The 20,961-nt window shown below is 43.5% G+C and overlaps 1 protein-coding gene and 1 long non-coding RNA gene across 3 annotated transcripts in view; one reads left to right on the forward strand and one right to left on the reverse strand.

The window, feature by feature from the left end:
- LOC140727913 (uncharacterized) overlaps positions 1-20,961 on the forward strand; it is a 120,238-nt gene that overhangs the window by 28,659 nt on the left and 70,618 nt on the right. The window lies entirely within an intron of this gene.
- Positions 1-20,961, reverse strand: part of LOC140727896 (carbohydrate sulfotransferase 9-like) — a 76,911-nt gene that overhangs the window by 3,871 nt on the left and 52,079 nt on the right. Inside the window, exon 3 of the mRNA XM_073045837.1 lies at positions 2,113-2,144. Coding sequence (XP_072901938.1) covers positions 2,113-2,144 — 32 coding nt within the window. The remainder of the gene's footprint in view (positions 1-2,112; positions 2,145-20,961) is intronic.

The raw sequence follows: 20,961 nt of genomic DNA on the forward strand, positions 1-20,961 counted from the left end.
CATTCCAATATCTCCTAGCGACTGGTAAAAATATATATACTGCAGCCTACCAGGAAAAGTTATTGATCGCCTTTAACTTAAAAGCAGCGTTTTCGCTCGGGTCTGATGTGCTCGGGTCTGATGTGCTCGGGTCTGATGTGCTTTTCTTCGAGTGTTTTCCATGTTGATGAGGGTGAGTACAAATGACTGATTTACAATAATTTAATTGTGAAAGTGCGCTTGATTTATCGTACAATTTCATTGGACCTCTGTGAACTACTCATCAATTTTATTGGTCTACTGTTACGAGGCAAAATGTTTACGAGGCGGCATGAAAAAAAACCATGTATTAGCCGCTCTGGATTAAAGGCCGCAGAGTTCAAAGCTGTTCAAAATGTGGGAAAAAAGTAGCGGCTTATAATCCGGAATCTACGGTACATACAATACTTAACTCAGTAAAAAAAATGTGATATGCATCTAAATCACCATCTCAAAAAGCATTAATAATAGCTTTAAAAAGTTCTTAAGTCCTGGCGGTAGAATTGTAAAGCCTAATGGCATTGGGGAGTATTGACCTCTTCATCCTGTCTGAGGAGCATTGCATCGATAGTAACCTGTCGCTGAAACTGCTTCTCTGTCTCAGGATGGTGCTATGTAGAGGATGTTGAGAGTTATCCATAATTGACCGTAGCCTACTCAGCACCCTTCGCTCAGCTACCGATGTTAAACTCTCCAGTACTTTGCCCACGACAGAGCCCGCCTTCCTTACCAGCTTATTAAGACATGAGGCGTCCCTCTTCTTAATGCTTCCTCCCCAACACGCCACCACAAAGAAGAGGGCGCTCTCCACAACTGACCTATAGAACATCTTCAGCATCTCACTACAGACATTGAATGACGCCAACCTTCTTAGGAAGTACATTCGACTCTGTGCCTTCCTGCACAAGGCATCTGTGTTGGCAGTCCAGTCTAGCTTCTCGTCTAACTGTACTCCCAGATACTTGTAGGTCTTAACCTGCTCCACACATTCTCCATTAATGATCACTGGCTCCATATGAGGCCTAGATCTCCTAAAGTCCACCACGCAGGTAGTTTGAGTTGCACCATATCACAAAGTCCTGTATCAGTTTCCTATACTCCTCCTCCTGTCCATTCCTGACACACCCCACTATGGCTGTGTCATCAGCGAACTTCTGCACATGGCAGGACTCCAAGTTATATTGGAAGTCTGATGTGTACAGGGTGAACAGGACCGGAGAGAGTACGGTTCCCTGCGGCGCTCCTGTGCTGCTGACCACCGTGTCAGACCTACAGTCTCCCAACCGCACATACTGAGGTCTATCTGTCAAGTCGTCCACTATCCAATCCACCATGTGAGAGTTACAGAGAAAGTGCAGTGCAGATAGACAAATAAGGAGAAAAGACCATGACGAGGAAGATTGAGAGATTAAGAGTTCATCTATGTTGTATGAGAGGTCCATTCAAAAATCTTATAACAGCTGTTCTTGAGCCCGGAGGAGCATACTCTCAGGATTTTGTATCATCTACCAGATTGGAGAGGGGAGAAGAGCGAATGTCTGGTTTGAGTGGGGTCTTTGATTATCCAGTTGCTTTACTGAGACAATGTAGACGAAGTAAATGGAGGGGAGGCTGCTTTTCATAATAGACTGGACTGTGTTCTCAATTCTCTGCAATTTCTTGTTCTCCTGGCCAGAGCAGTTACCATTGCATTTGGATAGGACGCTTTCTATACTGCATTGGTAAAATTGGGGAGAGTCCAAGGGAAAGTTAACAGAATGATTATAGCAACTCAGAGAGGTGGGAGTTGGATTGCTAACATCAAAACCTGACCAACAGACTGAAAACAATGTGTAACATTCAATGGAGATACAAGAGCCTGCATACACTGGACAGTTGATGGGAGGAAACCCCCAGAAATGGATCCGGCTACAATTGAGTCCCAAGCTTGACATTATAAGCCAACTGAGTAAACGTATAATAGATTTGCACCAAAGACATGTGACAATACTGTACATTGGAGAAAGAGCAAGGATTAAATGTTTACATGGCCAGTTTCTGATTGCCTAATCCTTACAGTTACAGGATGTTGTATCAGCCAATGGATTCAATTACCTTTGTCATTTGGTCCTGATGGATCCTCAGCCCTGGAAAACAAGCAGATATTTGGGGTTAACGGTAGAGCAGAGTGAATTCACCAAACTGGTGAAAAGTTAGCAGCAGTTTTCAACTTCTTCCCCCCCCCACCCCCAACAGTGTGACAACACCCTCAGAGTCATAAGGTTATACAAGCAGGGAAACAAGTCCTTCAGCTAACTGGTCCATGACATCCCGAGCTAGTCCCATTTGCAGACATTTGATTCGTATCTGTCTAAATGACTCTTGAACGTTGTAACTGCACCCATCTCTAACACTTCCTCTGGCAGTTCATTCCATATACCCAGCAATCTCTACCTCTCCAGTCCACTTTGAATTTCCCCCTTACCTTAAACCATAGACACAGGAATAGAATTAGGCCATTCGGCCCATCAAGTATAATCTGTCATTTGATCATGGCCGATTTATTTAAATCGCAGCCCCACCTCCTGCATTTTCCCCATATCCTTTGATGCCCTTAATAATCAGGAATATATTAACTTCTGCTTTAAAGATATTTAATAATTTGGCCTATACAGCTGTCTGTGGCAATGAATTCCAGAGATTCACCACCAACCGGTGAAAGAAATTCCTCATGTCTTCTTCTGGTTTAAGATGGCACTGGTGAAGCCCAGTGATTACATACTGGTGGCAAACAAAACAAAGAATACAACTAAATACTTCATTAATAACACTTTTCCTTGTAAAAATTTATGAAAACCATCACTGCAAACAATGGAGAGGCGAGGCCAAGTCGAGGGTTGAAGCATGTAGGTGTAATGCAAAGTTGAGGCAAGGTCGAGGTATATTTGATGCAAAGTTAGGGCTAGTGGAGTGGAGCACATTTGGAGCAGAGAGGCAGATTCAAGGCTCATTCACCTATATGGGGTGCAAGGTTTGATCGATCTAAGTGCAAGGCTGATTTGAAAAGTTTGGGTACGGGCCAAACCGTAGCGGTGGGGTTTAGATCCAGAGCATTTCAATGTGACAGGGCCTGGGTCCTAACATGAAGAATGACCTGATGTTTAGACAATTTAAAAACCAGGCCTGATGGATTGAAAAGGCAGGGCGTTGGGACAAGTGGCAAGGGTCGGGGTAGGTCCACTCACTGCTCCACGATGTTTCCTCAGTTCTAGGCTGAACTGAGGACAAGGCCTTCTCTGAACTCCATCCCTGAGGGTATCGCAATAGTTATTCAGCTCCGTGCTGAATTGAGGCTGAGGCCTGCTCTTGGACTTACTTTGGGTCATGAATGCCATTTGCTTGATTTCATTGTTTGCGTGATTTGCATTTTTTTCTCTCTGCACATTGGGTGCTTGAAAGTCTTTTTCTTCTAATGGGTTCTTTTGGGTTTCTTTGTTTTGTGGCTGTCTGTAAGGAGATGAATCTCAAGGTTGTATAATGCACACATACTGAAATGTACTTTGAACTAAAGGAACTTTGAACTATTCTGTGTGTGCTCCTTTGGCCTTATCTCTCCACATTTTAGAAACATCCTCTCCATGTCCAGTCTATCTCAGGCTTTCGATATTTGTAAGTTTCAATGGGACTTTTTCTTCTAAACTCCGGCAAGTACAGGCCCAGAGCATCTATGGAGCATTTTGGACAATCCCCCTCACCCCCTCCATGACGTACTGGACAAACAGAAGAGCACCTTTAGTAACAGACCGATTCCACCGAGGTGCCCCACTGAAAACCACAAGAGATCCTTTCTCCCTCTGGCTATTAGACTCCATAAGTATACAGTTTCACTGTCACAGCTGTACTTTGCACTATTACTTTTTAAAGCACGTTTTGGATTCTTCTTTGTGCTTCACTGCTTACATTTTGTATTTTAAAGTATATTTTCTGACTGAACAACCTTGCAACAATAATCTCCTTTGGGATAAATAAAGTTGTATCTTATCTAATCAAAGGCTCGGCACATGTTAACCCTTTCATTCCTGGGATCATTCTTGCAAACCTCTAATGCCAGCACACCCTTTCTTGGATCAGGGGCCCAAAACTGCTCACAATGCTCCTGAAACGGTCTATAAAGCCTCAGCATTTACACCCTAGTTTTTACATCCTAGTCCTGTTAAAGAGATTGCTAACATTACATTTGCCTTTCTTACTCCTGACTACTATTGCAAGCTAACCTTTAGGGAATCCTGAATAGAGTCAGAGCACCACAGCAGAGAAACAGGCTCCTCAGCCTATCTAGTCCGTGCCAAACTGTTAGTCTGCCTAGTCCCATCAACCTGCACCATCCATACACCTCCCATCCATGTTCTCATCCAAATTTCTCTTGAATATTACCATCGAACCTGTATCCACCATTCACACCACCCTGAGTGAAGGAGCTTCCCCTCAGATTCTCCTTAAATATTTCACCTTTCACCATTAACCCCTGAACCCCTCACTCAAACACAGTGGAAAAACCTGACTGCATTTACCCTATCTATCCCCCCCATATGTTTGTATACCTCTGTCAAACCTCCCCTCATTCACATATGTTCCAGGAAAAAAGTCATCCTAAGTCTTTCCCTATAACACAGGTCCTCAAGTTCCAGCAACATCCTTATAAATTTTATTGTACTCCTTCAATCTTATTGATATACTTTTGTAGGTCGGTGACCAGAACTACAGATAATAGTCCAAATTAGGCTTCACCAATGTCCTAAACAAATTCAACATAACATCCCGACTCCAGTTGGTCAATGTGACAAAAGCTCTCTTCATGACTCGATAAGATCACCGCTGATCTGTCCATAGATTCAGCTCCATCTACCTCTCATTTCCCCATAACCCTTAATTCCTCTATTATGGTAAGAAACTGTGCTTTTAATATATGTAATGAAGTTACCTCTACATCTTCCCAGGGCCAGGGAATTCCACAGATTTCATTATTTCCTAGGAAAAGCATCCTAAATCTATTGCCCAGAATCCTGAGGCTATGTTCCCCAAGGGCACTACGCCAGTGTAGCGGTTAGCACAAGACCATTACAACTTAGAGCGCTGAAGTTCAATTCCAGTGTCTTCTGTAATAAAGTTTGTAAGTTCTTCCCATGTGTGCGTGGGTTTCCTCCAAGTGCTCCAGTTTCCTCCCACAGTCCAAAGATCTACTGGTTAGTAGGTTAATTGATCATTGTAAGCTGTACTGTGATCAGGTTAGGGTTAAATCGGTGGGATGCTGGGAAGCAAGGCTCGGTGGACTAGAAAGGTGCACTATGCACCAGCTCTCTAAATAAATAAATAAAACTTTAGTCTCATCTACCACTGGAAATGACCTTCCCACCTTCGTCTCATCTACTCTCTTCATAATTGTATATACTTATGTAAGTTCAAAGTTCACAGCAAATTTATTATCAAAGTACTACTTTACAATTCATTTACCTGCAGGCATTTATGGGAAATAAAGAAATACAATAGAATTTATGAAGAACTATACATGAGACAGACAAACAACAAATATGCAAATAAACATTAATACTGAGAACTCGAGTTATAAGAAGTCCTTGAAAATGACTCCATGACTGGATCAGAAATAACATATCCTGCTTGCTGACAATCAACACAGGTGCTCCTCAAAGATGCGTATTTTGCCCACTGCTCTACTCCTTCTACACCCATGACTGTGTAGTTAGGCACAGTTTAAGCATCATCTACAAAGTTGCCGATAATGCACCTGTTGTTGGCAAAATCCCAGATGTGATAAGCTGGTTGAATGGTACAACAACAACCTTGCACTCAATGTCAGCAAGAGCAAGGAATTGATTGTGGATTTCAGGAAGGGGAATGAAGATTACCAGGATCCAGTTGCAGAGGGAGGCACAGAGGCCCAGGTTTTGGAAGCACGTTGTTTAGTACTGAGATGATGATGGTGTTAAACACTGAACTGTAATCAATAAACAGCATCCTGACATAAGTACTGCTGGGTGGCCCAATGCCCAGTGGAGTGCCAATGAGATCGTGCCCACTGCAGACCTTTTGTGCCAGTAGGAAAATTAACTGTAGCCATGATCAGCTCTCAAAACACTTCATCGTAATAGATGTGAGTGCTGCTGGGCAATAGTCACTGATGCAGTTCACCCTGCTATTCCTGGTCAATGGCATGATTGATATCTCTTTGAAGCAGGTGGGAACCTCTGACTGTAATGGTGAAAGACTGAAGATGCTGTTGAACACTCCAGCCATTTGCTTTCCTAAGGTTTTCAGTGACCTTCCAGGTACACCGCCGGGGGCTGATATCTGGCAAGGTTTCGTCCTCTGGAAAGATGTTGTGACATCGGCCTCTGTGACAGAGATCAAAGGGTCACCAGATGCTGAAGTGATTTGCAAAGGTGTAGTTTTATTCTGCCTTTCTAAGTGTGCACACAAGGCGTTGAGCACATGTAAGAACGATGCATCAGTGAGGGACCAGCGGGGTTGGACAATGATGCACCCAGGGGAATGGACAACACAGCTGAGAGAGCCACTGCTTCACAGTGCAGGAGACTTTGAACATTGTCTGTGTGCAGAGTTTGCATACTCTCCCTGTGACCCTGTGGGTTTCCCCCGGGTGCTCTGGTTTCCTATCACATCCCAAAGACGTGGGTCAGTAGTTTGGTTGGCTGCTGTAAGTCGCCCCTTTTGTAAGGGTGAGAGGTAGAAGCTGGGGGGAGTTGCAGGGAGAAAATGCAGTTGGGTCAGTGAGATGTGATGACGGGTTGAAGGGCTGCTTCTATGCTCCGTGACTATAATAGGGGATGTGAAGTATCGTACAAACAAGCTGGATGAACTCAGCAGGTCTTTGTCCTGACGAAGGGCCTTGGCCCGAAACGTTGACTGCTCCTTTCAACGGATGCTGCCCGACCTGCTGAGTTCATCCAGCTTGTTTGTACGTGTTGATTTGATCACAGCATCTGCAGTGCACTTTGTGAAATATTGTATTTGCCTGGCCTCAAGGTTAACTGCTCAGCTGAACTTAACCCTTGGCTTTCTGGGGTAGAGGATTCCTGAGGCCCAACAACAGACATCATTCTTAGGCCATTATAGGCTTTAAGTTCCAGCCTCCTAGAACCAGAGAAAGTGAAGGAGGTGGGGAAGAACACATTCTTTCACCTTCTCAATCCCCTCATTGTGCAATAACTGCAATGTGTCTTTTCCAGGGAAAGACACAGGATTTGAGATGAGAGGTACTGATTGTACTGAAAACAGCTGGTTTTTTAAAAAACAGTTTGTATATAATCACCTCTTCAGTACCAAGTATGAGCAGTTAAATAATCAAAGCAAAGAGACACACTTTCACCACACCTCCCATTAAAGGAGCAGAGGTCTTGAAGACTAGTGTGAATACCACTAAAATTGGAGGACGCAAGTTTGGCATAAGAGGGGAAAATTTTAAAAAGGAACTGAGGGGCAACTGGAGGGTGGCAAGTATATGGGACTTGCTGCCAGAGGAAGTGGTTGAGGCAGATACAATCATATCATTTTTGGAATGGAGGAGCTTAGAGGGATTTGGGCCAATGCAGGAAATTGGGAGTTCCTGGGTAGGCACCTTGATCAGTATAGACTAGTTGGGCTCAAGGGCCGGCATCTGTGCTGTCTTCTGTTAATCCTTAAGTAGAGACTTTATACTTAGCATAGTGCTGCTCAAGGCTTCAGAGACCTGGGTTCAATCCCAGCCTCAGTACCGCATGGTGCAGTCTGCACATCTCCTTGTGACCTGGTCCCCCGGGTGCTCCGGTATCGTCCCAAAGATAAGCGGGTGTGCAGACTCCGCACACTGTCCTCCCAGATGAGGGAAGGGATGCTTATGGGGAGAGGTGGGTGAATGCAGTGTCAATCAATCAGTTGTGTTATCTCAGATACCATTAAGTCCCTTCACAGGCAGGACCTGCACATCTCATCAAAAGTGCAGAGGTTTGCAATGCCCAGACTTTAACCTGCTCTCGTAGCCTTTGGCAAAACTTTAAACACTCCTGCTTCACAACACTATGATCACTTTGCATTAAGATGGATTTTCTTTATGCTCTAATTATTTACTTTCTTTGGGTACAATATGTTCAATTTATGTTTTTCTTTAAGAATTTTGCTTACACGATGCAACGTGCCTGTGATTCTGCTGAAAATAGTTCTTCATTGTACCTGTGTGTGAATGTACTTGTGCAGATGAAAATAAACTTGACTTTGACTTTTATCTGGTTGGCCCAGCTGAGTTTCTGATCAATGGTGACTCTCAGGATGTTACTGATAAAGACATTGATGGATATGGAACAAATGCAAGCAAATAGCTCAGGAAGGCAGCTTGGTTGGTATGGGCAAGTTGGGCTGAATAGACTCTGTACTGAATAATCTGACTCATTGATAATGTTGCACTGAATGTCAAGGGAAGGTGCTTAGACTCTTGTCTTGGTCATTGCCTGGAACTTTTGTGGCCTAAATATTGCCTAGATGCAGGCATGGCTGCTTCACTTACAGTGGGGTTGGGGTAAGGAGCTCTAATCCCACCTTTGAGGATATCTTCAAGAGACGGCACCTCAAGATAGTAGCATTCATCACTAAGGACACTCACCAGCTGGGACATGTTTTTTCTTGTTACTACCATCAGGGAGGAGGTACAGAAGCCTGAAGACTCATACTCAACAATTCAGACAAAGCTTCTTCACCTCTCCCATCAGATTTCTGAATGGCCACTACCTCAGTATTCCTCATTTTCTGAAGCATTTTGTAACTTACAGTAATTTTTATGTCTTTGCACTGTTGTTTTGCAGTAGCTTTCACATCATCTAAGGCAATGATAGTAAACCTGATTCTGAATGGAATTGAGTATTGTGTAATCATCAGCCAGCATTCTTACTTGTGAGCTGCCATTGTGAGTTTATCCCATTTAGTATGCTTACAATGCTACACAAACACATTGAGAGTTAGCCTCAGTGTGGAAGCACAACTTTACCTCCACTAGGATGCTACAGTGGGTTCTTCACCCTTGGAGTGTTAGCATAGACTATCACATCTGACTGATGTGAAGAGGTTAAGCAGATTTGTCCCACGTTGGTTCACCCACTACAGGCCTGGCTGCAGGACCGGCTTGATCAGTGGTGCTGCTACCAAGCTGGTGACTGTACCACACTTGGTGACTGAAGGCCCCAGCCAGAGGACGTTCTCTGCCCTTGCTGCTCTCAGTGCTTCTTCTAAGGTTTGTTCAATATGGAGAGAAACTAATTCATCATTTGAGGAAGGACATTGGGTCGTAATCAGAATTTGAACCAAAGCGATAACAGATAAAGTGTTACAGTTTCTGAGGAAGTTCAGTGCAGACTGTAAGGTGCAAGGTTAAAATGAGGTAGATTGTGAGGACCAGAGCCCATCGTATCGCACTATTTCTGAGAAGGACCTAGGCTGATGCTAGGTAGCCCACCCAATTTCAGTCTTTCTTTGTTTCAACATCCTGGTAATGGTGCAGAATTGAACCTGGCCAATTCAGGGGCAGGTAAGCATTGGCCACAGTGCTGGTTCTGGAGGTACACATGGATCAGACTAGGGAAGGGCAGCAGGTTTCTTTCCTTGAAAGCTAGTACAGTTTTGCATCTTAAATTCTACACTTTATAACTTGAATCCACAGCCAGTATGAACATCACCTTAACAAATTTATTAGTTTACTTGGAGTGGAAATTTCCATGACATAGTTAGCATTGCTGCCATCCAGCCCCTCCCTATTTGCAGTTGTTGTTTCAGCAACTGTGTTTTAATCTGCTTGAGGGCAACGTTTCCCATAGGTGAACAAGCTGGACACAGTACGGTATTAACACAATTTCTTCCTCAGGGTTTTGCCAACTGTTTGGTCCCCTTGGTAATCCAGAACATAAAAGAGAAACCTCATGTTGATACTGATTGAACAAAATTAACCAAAGCCAGTTATACCATCGAGTTCCAATTCTCTCAGTGTGAAGCAGCTAATATTTAGCAATTAGGCATGTTATTGAAACAAAACTGTAATTGTTGGGGGCTATTAATGTTAATAAAGATGCACAGTGAACTTCAATTGATCCTGGGAAACTTCATATTTGGCATGATAATACAATGCCTGTTTGATTGTTCATTAGCTCTGCTTACACATTCCCATAAAACCTCCCATTATTCACCCAACTATTGACTCAAGGACAAATGATACGGAATGAGAGGCAATTCAGCCCATTGTTTGTGTTGCACCTCTTTGAACAAGCAATCTGACATGCCACCACTTAAATGACTCTAGATAAAATAAACTGTTGTCTCTGGCCACAGAACTAACATTACAAATCGATCCATTCTCTGTGTTCATTATTACTACAGCAGTGGAACTTAAATTCTAAACAAGTTGGTGCATACAGCCATGCAGCCCAACTGGTCCATGCTTACCAAGATGCCCATCTAAGCTAGTCCCATTTCACTGAGTTTGGCTTATATCCCCCCCAAGCCTTTCCTATCCACATACCTGTCCAAGTGTCTTTTAGATGTTGCACCACCTGTATGTATAATCTATATTTTCATTTATATTTATCATTATTATTGTTATGAGCAGGGAGACAACATCTGCCAGAAGTAAATTCCTTGTATGTGCATAGGTACATGGCGATTAAAGTCTGATTCTGATTCTGATTAATGTACCTGCCTCAACCACTTCCTCTGGCAACTAATTTCAAGGTACAGTGAAAAACTTTATTTTGCATGCCACCTATACAAATCAAGTTAGTACAACGTAAAACAATAAAAGAATACAGAATAAAGTGTTACAGAAAAATACAGCGCAGGTGACAGCAAGGCGCAAGGCCATAACAATGTAGGCTATGACGTCAAGGACCCATTTTATCATACTAGGGGACTATTCAATAGCTTTATTAAGTGGGATAGCTGTCCTTGAGCCTGGTTGTTGTGCTTTCAAGCTTTTGTAGCTTCTGCTCATTGGGAGAGGCAGCAGCTATGGCTCTGCACTGCCCATGAATATGTATAGAATGCAGGGTTGAACCGACTCACAGCTGTCAGGGAACCTGCAGCTCTTGTTCCATGCATTGTTTACTTATTTCTTTCTTTTACCACTTGCACGGTTTGCTCACTTTTGCACATTGGATGTTGGCTGGTCTTTGTGGTGTGGGATTTTTCATGGGTTCCATTACACCTCATTGTCTTGAGGCTCCCTGCAAGAAGGTGGATCACAAGGGTGTATATGCTGTATGTGCTTTGTTAAAAAATTTGAACTTTGAGAAAGTGGTTATAAGAGCATGTAAGATCTGGGCTTTATAACAGAGGATGAATTAAAGATAGAAGTAGGGTGGGGGCATGGTGGTGGGGGGGGGGGGAAGACTAAGCCATGGCATTTTCCTTAGCAGAGGGGTCAAAACCCAGTGAATCTGAAGTGATCGAAGGATTTAAAGTCATTAGAGGTGAGACGAGGAACTGTTTTTGCCCCGAGAGTCTGGAACTCACTGCGTGTAAAGGTGAGGCAAGCCTCCCCCACTCCCATGTACACGGTACTGGGACGAGGATTTGAAAGGCCAGGTCTACAGGCTTACTGACCCAGGGCTGCAGGGTGGAATTAGACTGCACAGCACCTTTTTGACTACATCAAACATAGAACAGTACATCACAGGAAGGGGTCCTTCAGCCCACAGTGTTGTGCCAACCTTGTTAAGCTGGGAATTAAACACTTATATAAATGAATCCTTTCTGCCTCCCTCCACTCTCTGCACATTCACGTGCCGATCTAAGACATTATTGACCACCACTGCTGCATTTGCCTCCACCACCACTCGTGACATCACATTCCAGGCACCCACCATTCTGTGTGGGAAAGCTGCCCCTGCATATCCTCTTTGAATTTACCCCTCTCACTTTAAATGCATGCCTTCTAATATTAGACTAGCATGAGGAGATGAGCCTGACTAGGTGTTCCCTCAGACTTTGTGGGAGGTTAGTGCAGAAATTTCCACATACATCTGACAAAGACAATCTTCATCTTTATTCATTAAATGCATAGTGGAGGCAATTCAGTCTATCTGCAGTATCCACTGCAGGAACTCATTATGGCTCACTAGCTGCCAGAGAAAGTAGGTACTATAACAATATATTTAAAAAAAAGCACTTGGCCAGGTACACGGAATGGAAAGGTTTAAAGAGAGATGAGCCAAATGCAGGCAAATGGGACTAACACAAATAGACACCATGGTTGGAATGGACCATTTGGCTAGAAGGGACTTGTGTCTACGCTGTATCAATCTATGACTCATTAAGGCACCTTAAACAGCATCAGCTCTACCAGTTTCAAGGACAGGGGCAACAAAAGCAGAGGGACACCCCACCTGGGTGTTGCCCTCAAAGCCACACACCACCCTGACTTGGAAATGTATTGCTGTTTCCTTCTCCGTCACTGAGTCAAAATAACAGAACTCCTCCCGGACAGAACTGAGGTATACACACATCTCAAGGGTTGCAGCAATTCGGGAAGGCCTCAGAATCCTCTCCAGTAACCTACCTAACACAGATGTTGGTCTTACCTTGTCTATAGTTATCAGTTCTATTCCTTTACAGCCCTTCTCAAATAAAGGCTGGACATGAGCGAGCTAGTGCTTTGCTCTTTGGAGCGAAGGGGATGAGAGCTGACTGGATAGAGGTGTACAAGATGATAAAAAGCATTGATGGAGATGCTTTTCCAGAGTTACAATGGCCAGTACAAGCAGCCATTGAAGATTTTGCCAGGTCTTAAGGGCTTAGGTTACAGACAGAACAGGTTTATAAGTAAATGAGGGGTGATATTACAAAGGTGTACAAAATCATGAGGGGGCATAGACAAGGGAATTCACAGTCTTTTTTCCAGTGTTGAGGAATCAAGAACTATATGACATAGGTTTAGGAGCTTTAATGGAACCAGAGGAGCAACGTTTTCACCCAGAGCGTGGTCAGCATATGAAACAAGCTGACAAAAGTGGTGGCTGAAGTAGGTACAATAACAACATTTAAGATACTTTGGCAGGTACATAGATAGGGAAGGTTTAGAAAGGCAACCCAGGATGGGCTACTAAATGCTGGGCCAGCCTGTAAAGCCTATTCTACTGAATGAATACATCAAAACATGTGTCACTTTCCAGAAATTATCAGAGAACCAGCAGTGTGCAATATATACCAGCAGAGGGAGCACCAACACCAATATTCTCTTACTTCAAAGGCAAGAGCACAAAAGGATTTTAGTGAGATGTATTCATTAGTCCCCAGGCTGTCAGACAATTGCATACCCTACCAGCACTGAGTTCTCATCACTAGGACAGGGAGCTGTTTACTGTATTGTTTACCTGTGCATTTTGAAATATATTCTATTAATTTATAAGTGGTCACATTGTGTTTTATGTGCTGTGTGATATATGTATTGTGGGTACAGCATAGACCGGAGGAACATTACTCCATTTAGTTGTATATCTACTGTTAGATGAAAATAAAATTGAACAAAGGTAGAGAGGTTTAGAGAAGGAATTACAGAACTTAGGTCATTGGTATCTAAAGACACGGCTCTCAATAACGGAGTGATTAAAATCGGTGATGTGCGAGAGGCCAGAATTGAAGGAAGGAGATGCAGGAGGAGATTACTTTCTAGCAAGGCAATCAGTCCGATTCCCTCTGCTATTTCCTAGTGGCTCTGTAACTCTGTCAAACATGTCCATCAAACCTCCTCCAATCCCTTTTGGTTCTTTTGCCACTTACCCAGACTAGGGGTAATTTACAGTCTCCATTTCACCTTTCCTCCACACTTGCAATCCTGAGTGTCTCAACCTAAAACATCGACCATCTCCTTCCCTTCACAGATACCGCCTGAGCAGCTGAGATCCCCCGTTACCAGTTTGTTTTCTTTCTCTCGATTTCAGCATCTGCAGTCTCATATAAACAAGGGATTGATCGCAACTCAAGTAGGAACAGATGAGTGGTTGCGGGATGAGACATAGGAAGTGGTGTTTCAGTGAATCAAAAGTCAAGAGGGGAGCAGATACTGGAATCTGGAGCTACAATCGAGGCATCAGTGGTGGGGGGATAAATGGACAGTTGATGTCTCAGATGTTGAGTCCAGATGAAAGTCTTGAAATGTCAATTGTCCATTCCCTGTACAGGTGCTACAAGTGTGTTGGCGCGTGGCCAAGTGGTTAAGGCGTTCATCTAGTGATCTGAAGATCACTAGTTCGAGCCTTGGCCGAGGCTGCGTGTGTGTCCTTGAGCAAGGCACTTAACCACACATTGCTCTGCGACGACACTGGTGCCAAGCTGTATGGGTCCTAATGCCCTCCCCTTGGAGGGAGACTTGCAGCTTGGGCAACTGCCGGTCTTCCATAAAAAAAAACCTTGCCCAGGCTTGCAAGGTGCAATCCATGGTCCATCGAGACTAACGGAGGCCTACTACTACTACCGAGAAGCTCACAGGATGACCATCACCACCGAAAACATTCTGGTCTGCTGTTGCTTTTTCTTTGTACAACCCTGATGTGATAAAACAATCTGCATGCAAAACAAAGTTATTTTGCTGTGCCTCAGTATATATGACAATAATAAACCCAATGCACTGAGTTCCTCCAGAACTGTTTGTTGCTCAAAAGCCATAGTTGTTTGTCTATTATCCACTATTCGAAGCAAACCCCCAGGCAGTGTTTATTTCCACAGGTTTCTCTAGAGTAGAACCTTGGACTCTAAACAGGGCTTATGCCGGTGAAACCAAATTGCCTCACCTCTGCCAGTACCAACGTTCTGATTAATGGCACACCAGATAAACATCTGTGGACTAATAAGCATGCTATTTTTAAATATCTCAACAGGATAGCACATCAGAGATCATGTAGCAGAGAATACAGAACAGATAATTCAATAAAGAACCTGTTCAATTAGCCCTTCAAAGACGCTCGGCCAAACAAACAATGAGAATGGTTTGACGGAAACACAAGAGATGGAGACGCTGGGTTCTGCAGCAACCTCAGATAGTCAAGCAGCATCTGTTTGGCAGGAGGGAGTAGAAAGGAACTGTCAATGTGTTGGGTTGAGACCCTGAACAAGGAAACTTGTCTTGGGAGGTTCTACCTTTGAAGCACCACCAGATGGAGCCTTGAAGTCAAAAGTCACCCTTACGGTCTGGCTTCTTTGCTGTCCAGCCACCAAAATATTTACAGCACAGTAACAGGCTACTGATTTGTTCTGGTCCTCACCCTGTCATCCAATCTCACTATTCCTGTTTGTTCCCGTTTATTCCCTTGAAATATTTTGGGAGGATGTGCACAAGCTGCTTTTTTCCACCCTCTCTTACACTCACACACACAGACCTGATGGGTGACTGACAGAGATATATGAGATTATGGGAGGTAACAGAATAAATTGTCAAAGTTATTTTTCCCCTGGATTGTCTATTAACATTGATTTAAGGCGAAAGGTACTAGTTTTAAAGGGGAACTGAGGGAAAGTTTTCCCCACACAGAGTGGCTGATATATGGAGATCGCTGCCAGAAGAAGCGGCAGAACAATTAAAAGACTTTGACAGTTACATAGATACAAAAGGTTTATAGCAGTGTTTCCCAACCTTTTCTTTTTTTTTAGCTCAATAACCCTCCTAAAGTGCTTTCATACTTGCCAATGCTCCTCAAAGGCACAATTTACTTTCTGGTGCCCCATTGTGCAAAAACATGTCCACCATACGCCAACATGAGAAAAATGGTTCCACTTTAAATTTTTATCTTTAAATCTATCTTACACAGTATCTGTGCATTGCACAGCAGCTTCAATATCAATGTGATCTTTGAGCTTGATGGCTTCTAGCAAGAGCTGAAATATCTGATCAATTTCTGAGTAAAAGCCCAAGTCCCCAAACGTAACAATGTCCAAGCGGTTTCTATTTTTTGTGAGTATGTGGTGTTACGGTACGTCAACAATGAATATAGAATTAAGACAGGTTTTTTTATAAACAAGTAAAACATTTATTTAAACTCAGCTCAACAACAAATGAAAAGTAAACAAATGACTAACTTAACCAGAAGTTAACTGCTATATGGCAACTTTAACAGTTCTTAAAGCCATAAATGCGAACACAGTTCTTGAAAGTGGTAAATGTGAAAATCCAAATAATTTACGCAGTCAATTAGGAGAGACTTTCCTGAGGTAACAAATTCCTCAACGATGTGATGTTACTGCTGATCCCAGACGAAATATGCCTTGCCCGAAGGATTTACGACAAAGGAAATAAAAACGGCTTAAAGAACTGACCTTCCTTGACAGATAACGCTGCCGTAACCCTTTCTGCCCTTACACAAGACTGATGAATTAAACAACGAACTGACCTGTGTCACAGCAAGTCTTTCCTGTTTTATACCTGTTGAAACAGGCCATCACATGACCTCTCACTGGCAAGAAAATTACAGCATGTGACCTCCCACTGAAGGGAAATTACATCACCCCACCATCATTAGACCATTACATCACGCTCACCAGACACACAATTACATCATGGTCATAAGACAGTCACAAGTTACCCACGGGGTGTGTAACTGTGGTTCACTGTACTGAAGGTTGGAGGATGGAAATACAAATGAAGAGCTGTTTGGCTCTTCTCCAAACAGTGTAGCCACATACCACAAAACCAACATTTTTGAAAAGCATGTTTGCTTCTTCATCACTCTGAATTTCAATAATTTTGATAATGAATTGCAAAAAGACTTGGAATTTCTTTTTTCATAAATGCCACTAAACCAGCATGGTGATCTGTCATATATGGTGCTCCATCTGTTGCACAAGAAATCGTGATCCTAATTGGAATACTTTTATCCTCAGTGTACGTTTTGAGCTCATCATATTTGTTTTCATTTTTTTTACAAAAGAGAATCTCTTCATAAACTATTCAATTTTTGATAAAGTGTACATATGCCATTAGCAATGCCTCGTTGCCGCGCACATTTGACTCATTCAGTTGTCCAGAAGCATCAGTAGATGCATGCATACGGTATCACAAATTCTGATTTTGTAGCTCTGTGCATAGTTGATACCAAATGTCTTCACTCATTTCATCAATATGACGAGCTGCAGAGTTATTACTCAGAGGCATTGATTTTAAAAATTCTGTATCCATTTTGAGAACAGTGGTGAGCACTTCTGAAACAGCAGGCATTACCAATCTTTCACCAATTGTATGAGATTTTCCACACTGCTATCATTTTGGAAATGTTATAAAAAGCAATGAGATCACTATCAAGGTCATTTTTAGCTTTCGTGACAAATGACTCAAGTGTACAACTCTTTTCAAAAGCTTCTTTCATCTTCTGGAACTGAGTAATACCATAAGTAGCTTTTTCAGGGTGTCTTACGGAAGTGTTCCTGCAATCTTGATGGTTTCATGGCTTCATTAGACAGTATACTATTACAAGTAAGACACATGAGTGATCACTGATCTGACAGGAAAGGTATAAAACCATACTCCAGGTGTGTAACATTGCATTGACATTTCTGTATTTTCTCGAGTTGAATTGACTTCGTTGCTTACATCCTTCATATACGAGTAAAAATCTTTACGTTATGTCTCCATCTATATGTGCAATTTATAGTAATTTATAATAAACAGTGTGTACAGCAGGACTGTCAATATAACATAGAAATACAGTTGTGTCAGCATGAATTAATCAGTCTGATGTCCTGGTGGAAGAAGCTGTCCTGGAGCCTGTTGGTCCTGGCTTTTATACTGTGGTACTGTTTCCTGGATGCCAGTAGCTGGATCAGTTTGTGGTTGGGGTGACTCAGGTCCCCAATGATCCTTCGGGCCCTTTTTACACACCTGTGTTTGTAAATGTCCTGAATAGTGGGAAGTTCACATCTACAAGATGCGCTGGGCTGTCCACACCACTCTCTGCAGGGTCCTGCGATTGAGGGAAGTACAGTTCCCATACCAGGCAGTGATGCAGCCAGTCAGGATGCTCTCAAATTGTTCCCCTGTAGAAATTTCTTAGGATTTGGGGACCCACACTGAACTTCCTCAACTGTCTGAGGTGAGAGAGACACTGTTGTGCCTTTTTCACCACACAGCCGGTATGTACAGACCACATGAGACCCTCGGTGATGTTTATGCTGTGTTATGTCCGCAGCCCCCTCCTTTGTGAGAATCGCAAGAGCACCAAAGGGAGGGTGAGTCAGTGGACCCAGGAAATGAGAGAGAGACGTGCTGGATGCCTCGTTCCTTGGAGACACATTTGTGGATTGGAAACTAGTATACGTGCAAGCCCTCGGGCAACGTGGGTGGGTTGAGAGAGAGATTGCATCATCCACCAACCTGACTGACATCTTCAATCCTGCCAGTCAGGATAAAAGAGGGGCTGTAGGAACAGCCCCCTCAGACGCACCAGAAGAAACGCTAGCGATCCCGTAATAGCGGGAAGCCATTTGAAGAAAGCCACGTGCGTTCGGTTCCCTTGCCTGGGAGCCGGTGGCTGATACCACAGAAACGATTTTCTTGAACTAACAACGGGGAACCAACTCCCCCGACTCAACGGATTGATCTCATCAACGACCCGGGCAAGTTTCTTTTCTCACAAATCTCTCTCTCTCCAACAAGTGAAAACCCAGCGGTCCCCAAAGGCTGAAGCCTGCGTGAACTGAGCCTGAACTGAGTGACTTTTATATTTCCATCGGACAATCTATTATCCCCTAGACAAACGATAGAGCCATTTCTTATTGATGATTATTACTATACCCGCGCTTTAGATTGAGTATTGACGATGTATATTATCTGAATGTTTGTATTAACCTTACTTTTGTGCCCCTTTATAAATAAAGACTTTTAAAAATAGTACCATCAGACTTCAACGGACCTCTCTATCTTTGCTGGTAAGTGACCCAGTTACGGGGTACGTAAAAGCTGAAGAACTTAAAGCTGTTCATCCTCTCAACCCCAGATCCATTGATGTCAATTGGAGTTAGCCTGTCTCCATTACTCCTGTAGTCCACAACCATCTCTTTTTATTTTTGTGTCAAAGGAGGATTAGAATTCAAGCCTTCACTGCCTTCAGACTCAGATTGCACCATATGTACTTATCCAACATTAATGGGGCTAAATTAAAGAATTAAAACAAACTGGGAATACCTATCAGATGTTGATGATAGCAGTGAGTTGACATGGATGGAACGATGGTGGCGGCATGCAAAGGAACGGCGAGGCGAAGATGAAGACGATCACAACAGCGAAAATTACATTAACGATTCAGATTGGAATTTGAATGTTGGTCGTCATTGTGCTGGTGTTCAGCTAACTATCCCGGTTAGCACGATTGACCAATCATACAAGGTCTTACCATCCTCAAAGATGCTTCTTGACAGCTGAGGTCGCTTTGAACACCTCAAGAGGAATCTTCAGGGTTGGCAGGCACACTAATTAGCTCTTTTTCACTGCCTGCACAGCTGCGATTCTTCCTGGGTTCCAGCGCCTTGTACTTGTTTTGGAAGTGCCTGCTCTGCTAATATTTGGTCAGGTCTCAAACCTCAAGTTCAGATGCTGCTTTCCCCCCACCGCAAGAATGTTGAACGTGCCCCAACGACTTCTATTTCCCCTAACTCCCCCTTAGGACACATAGCCCCCTCCCTTGGGGGGCTATCCTGCCCCCATTGGGAATCACTGGTTTAGAGTGATACAAGTCAAATGTGGGCAAACAGGTTTAGCTCAGGCAGGCACCTTGGCAAGTATTGCTCACGATTTGCTCATATCCCTCTAACCTTCCATATCCATGAAACTTCCTAAATTACATCAGCATGTTCCAGATACCCACCACCCTCTGTGTGAAAAAGCTGGCCCTCAGGTCCCCTTTTAATCTTTCTCCTCGCACCTTCAAGCTATGCCCTCTAATATTTGACATTTCCCTTATGGGAAAAAGACTATTTACACTCCTGATAATTACCCTCGATCAGGTCTCCTCTCAGGCACTGCTGCTCTAGAGAAAACAATCTGAGGTGTTCATCCTCCTTTTGTGGCTAATACTCTCCAATCCAGGCACCATCCTAGAGAACAACTAATACTCTCCAAGACCTTCAGCATCGCAGTGACCAAAACTGCAAATAATACTCCAAGTGTAGCCTAACCCAAGTTTCATGCAGCTGCAACATGACCTACCAACTTTTATGCTCAATGATCTGGCCAATCAGTGCAAGAATGCTACACGTAGAGGTAACAGTTCCATGGCCTTATTTACCACCCTTTCCACTGGAGTTATGGACTTGCACCCAACGATCCCTCTGTACATCAGTGCTGCTAAACGCCCTCTCATTTACTGACGTTCAGAGCGGTCGGCTGCAAACGAGTAGAAGAATCTAGAGGGAGTTGATGGGAATGTGGTGGGGGGGGGGAGGGAGGGATGTTCTGGGAGGGGGAATGTGGGGAGAGGCTTCTACCAAGATCCCTTCTCCCTAATCCCTGTGCTCTCTCTCTCACAGCCTCCAATGCCCCGGGTAAGGGTCAGGAATCCCTTTTTTCTCCTTCTCTCTCTCAACTCCTCCTCTCAAAGTAGACCTACGATAAGGCCAGACACCACCTAGCCAGTCACAGTGTTAAATACTAGCTGTAGTAAGACTCCAGCAAAGGGGTTTGTGGTGGCTTTATCACATTAGACTTCAGGATGGGGAAAACTGGGGGCTGGGGGAACATATAACAGTCCTCAGTGATGGATCAGCAGTGGAAAGGGTGAGCAGCTTCAAGTTCCTGTGCGTCAACACCTCATAAGATAAATCTCAGACCCATTAAGGGAGTTCAGTAAAACCCTCTCTCACTGCTCCCCATGATCTCTGCTGCTCTCTCATCACGAGCTTATCCAGACCCGCTACTAAAACCATGTATCCTTCCTG

Source organism: Hemitrygon akajei, chromosome 1 (genome assembly GCF_048418815.1).
Source record: "Hemitrygon akajei chromosome 1, sHemAka1.3, whole genome shotgun sequence".
In the NCBI taxonomy this organism is placed as follows: domain Eukaryota; kingdom Metazoa; phylum Chordata; class Chondrichthyes; order Myliobatiformes; family Dasyatidae; genus Hemitrygon; species Hemitrygon akajei.